Source organism: Tenrec ecaudatus, chromosome 9 (assembly GCF_050624435.1).
Source record: "Tenrec ecaudatus isolate mTenEca1 chromosome 9, mTenEca1.hap1, whole genome shotgun sequence".
Taxonomy (NCBI): domain Eukaryota; kingdom Metazoa; phylum Chordata; class Mammalia; order Afrosoricida; family Tenrecidae; genus Tenrec; species Tenrec ecaudatus.
The window spans coordinates 30,151,140-30,154,738 of NC_134538.1; the positions used below are offsets into that span (position 1 = coordinate 30,151,140).

Below are 3,599 nucleotides of genomic sequence, written 5' to 3' on the forward strand. Positions count from 1 at the left end.
CATGCTGGCCTGGAACAGTGGCCCAAATAAAACTGAAAAACAATGTATGGGACCCAAGGACAAACTGAAAAACTGATTAGGAAGTTGCTTGACCATCTTCAGAACGGCAACCCCCTCCCATTTGAAAGTGCCATATAAAACTAAAATTTCTCCCCTAGGCAACGATCCTTCTCACTTTGAGAGAGGTACCCACTTCATTTCTTTTGAAAGTGACTCTATTCTTTAATAAAACTGGCCTTTAAAAAAAAAGAAAAAAAACTGGCCTTTTTTGTTGGTGTGTGAGTGTGGGTTACCGCTGGGCGCTAATAAACCACCCAGGTTAGGAGCTTGCTAGTCCCCCTGTGGGTGACAGTCGGGGCATCGAACTTCACACTATCACACTCATTTTACTAACAGGTAAGCCAAGGTTCAGGACACTTAAAAAACTTTCCTAAGATAAACAATCAAGAAACTATCAAATCCAAGACCTAAAGGGTTTCCAAATACAAATATTGAACTTTTGTAGTAAAAAGAAAATATATCAAAACAACAAACACAAAACAAAGTTACTGTTCAGTTCACATCAAGTTTTGGCAATCCTGTTTGTGTTGGCATAGAAAACACTCTCTCCAGTTTTCAATTTACTTTTAAGTAAACCACCAGGACTTTCTTCTGAGGCACATTTGAGGAGAGTTGAATCTCCAACTTCTCAGTTGGCAGCTCAGATGCTACTGGTTTGCACCATCCAGGGCATCCCGCAATAAAGAAGTTGCTCTATAAAACTTTTGTTTTACTGACCCTACATTTACTTCCCTCTGGTCTACCCGACTCAGCTGTTAATACATCATTTTCGCCTTCTATTCCCTAAGTCGTAAGGAGTCATGGTGACGTAGCAGTTAGGAGTAGGACTGTGATGGTTGGCAGTTCGTAACCACCAGCAGCACAGAAAAAGACTGAGATTTCTACTCCTGTAACAGTTACAGTCTTAGAAACTCACCGGGGGTTGCTTTGAGTCAGAATTGACTTAGTGGCAGTGAGTCTGTTTTATGTGGTGATTCCTTGAGTCAAGAAGTCCTGGTGGCACAGCACGTTGGTGGTTCAAAGCCCAGCAGCTATTTCAGGAGTTAAAGATCAGTGTGTCTGCTCCTGAAAATATTTACAGCCTCAGAAACCCTACGTAGCACTTCTAATCTGTCCCTTATGGTCATTGGGAATGAAAATAGACATTATGACAATGGGCCATTACCTAACTCAAGAAACTTTGGTTGTGCAGCGGTTCTAACTTAAAGGTTAGTACTTCAAATCCACAAGCCCCTCCATGGGAGAGCATACTGACAATCTGCTCTCATAAGGATTTCAGACTATAAATGGGGGCAGTCCTTCTCTGTCTTACAGGGTGACTGAGTGAGGAACATCTTAATGCACACAACATTTTAAAAATGCCATTCTTGCTCCTTTTCTGTAAGCGAGTTCTGTAAAAGCGACTTGCGTTCTCCTGACACCTGTCTGCCTGTACAGTTTGACTCGGATGATAGCTTTGCCAGAGCCCACATATACACCCAAAGCATAATCTGTAGGAGGAAGTGCACACTTAACACAGTGTCCTATGAGAAATTCCTCCCAGCGACGGAACTCGTATGACGTAACATACATGAAGATGGTACCGTGAGCAACTCTACCTGCAAAAAACTTAGGAAACATCACCTGGCTTCTTACACCACTTTATCTAAGCACCACGGGTATCTCTTAGCACTTTCTTGACTCTCCCACTCAGTTCAATGTCATGTACAAAGAAGACCCTTAAGCCTATTTTCAATATATTTAACATTTTGAATAGATATTTAAATGGCATAGTGGTTCTATGAATGCAATTTAGTATTCACAGCAGCTCAGAAGAGCAAAATAATACTTACATAAATTTTATTTTAGATTTTGCCAACTAAAATCAGCCGACAAGAACTGTCCTACCAGCAGGAGGGACAAGGAGACCAAACCGAAACAAACTCCGTCATCAAATCAATTCTGACTTACAACAACCTATAGGATAGGGTGGAACTGCCCCTGTGCGCTTCTGAGACTGTTAACTGTTAATGGGAGTAGAAAGTCCCATCTTTGTCCCAGGTAGCAGCCAGTGGTTTTGAACAGCTTACCTTGTGGATTGAAAGCCAACACATAATCACTGCCCCATCAGGGTTCCCCCTCAGGCAAGTGTACTTTTATCTCTAGTATAGAGCCTTATTCAGAATGAGAACACATATCTCACAAGTAGGGGCGATGTCCTTTCCTAGAGTTCAGGTTGGGGGAAAGAGTCTAAAATCCTACCGCCAGCCTTCTGCCTGGCCTGATTCACAGCTGAAAATGCCATCACTTTCAGGTGGTGAAGCTACATGCGGACAGCAAAAGCCTTTAAAACTTGCAAATATCATCGAATGTGTGTACTGTATGGAAACACTTATACCAGAGGGTTATAGCCATTTGCACTTTATTCTCACTACTTTAAGGCTTGAGTTTCTGAGCTGAGGGCAAGGTGGACCCGAAGTCTACCATACGTGACCATGGCAATGGAGCATAGAACCTCTTGGCAGAGTCAGACTAGGGTGTGGGATCTGCATGTGGGCTCCTCCTGGCAAGGCCAACTCAGCCCGCAGGTCAAGCTGTACGGTTTGCCAACCCAAGCCTTTCAAGGAATCGTTGCACCCACCGGCGGCTGCAGTCCTGGTGCCCGCGCTCAAAACAAGGAGAGGGCGTCCTGCAGGCAGGCGGGACTCACCACGTCCATAATCTGCAGGAGGCTCAAGGAGAAGTAGACTGTGAGCGGCTGCGAGTCATTGGCCACCGGTCTCTCCAAAGGGTTGTAGTTCTTGAGCAGCTCCTTGTAGAGTTTCCTCTGGAACTCGCCTTGCAGGGACACTTCAAGAGAGGAGAGCCCAGCAGCTGCTCAGAGAAGGGAAGCCCGCGGTGCGTCCCACACCCCCTTGGTTGAGAGCCTCGTGGGCCAACCAGTGCACCGCTGAAGAGCCGGACTGACCAGGGCAGCTCCTCGAAATGCCCCACCACCCCATGCCCAGGGACGAGCCAGAATCAGCGCTCCACGCCAGCTTCTCCCAGCGCCGCCGCCTGCCTGCTCCTGGGGCCGCCTGAGCTGCTGCCCCCAATGCCGCTGGGATGCCACCAGCCAGGCTGCCTGGCATGCTGCCCAGGGACCCAGGGATGCCACCCCCGGCGCCTCCCCGGATCTCGCAGAGGAGGCGTGAAGGACGGGGAGACCCAGGCGGCGGCATTACCTTCCAGGAGCGTCGCGACCACTGCCAGCCAAATGCCTCCATGCCAGCGGCGCATGCTGAGCCCGGGAGCCGCCTCGGGAGGCCGCGCCCCACGCTCGCAGAGCTCGGCTCTGGGTCCCCGGCCCCGCCCTGGGCCTGCCGCAGCCACGCGGGCCGGCAGCGGGGGCTCCAGCGCCTTTAAAGCGTGGGGCGCGCCGCGCGCCCGCCCACCCGCCGGCCGGCCTGCCTTCCCCGGGGCCCGCCCCCGCTCCTGCCCACGTGACCGCGCCCCGCCCGCTGGCCGGCCTTCCCTGGGGCCGCTCCTGCCCACGTGATCGCGTCCAGCGGCCGCCGAAG

The 3,599-nt window shown here is 50.1% G+C and overlaps 1 protein-coding gene across 3 annotated transcripts in view; it reads right to left on the reverse strand.

Moving 5' to 3' along the window:
- Positions 1-3,454, reverse strand: part of LOC142456729 (neuronal acetylcholine receptor subunit alpha-7) — a 106,237-nt gene extending 102,783 nt beyond the window's left edge. Inside the window, exons 1-2 of one of the 3 annotated variants that reach the window (XM_075557961.1) lie at positions 3,264-3,454; positions 2,750-2,889 (exon numbers count right to left, since the gene is read on the reverse strand). In XM_075557961.1, coding sequence (XP_075414076.1) covers positions 2,750-2,889; positions 3,264-3,318 — 195 coding nt within the window. In that variant the 5' untranslated portion in view covers positions 3,319-3,454. Of the gene's footprint in view, positions 1-2,749; positions 2,890-3,263 lie in introns of those variants that run through there. The other 2 variants (XM_075557962.1, XM_075557963.1) reach the window with 2 other exon arrangements.
- Between the last annotated feature and the right edge of the window lie 145 nt (positions 3,455-3,599).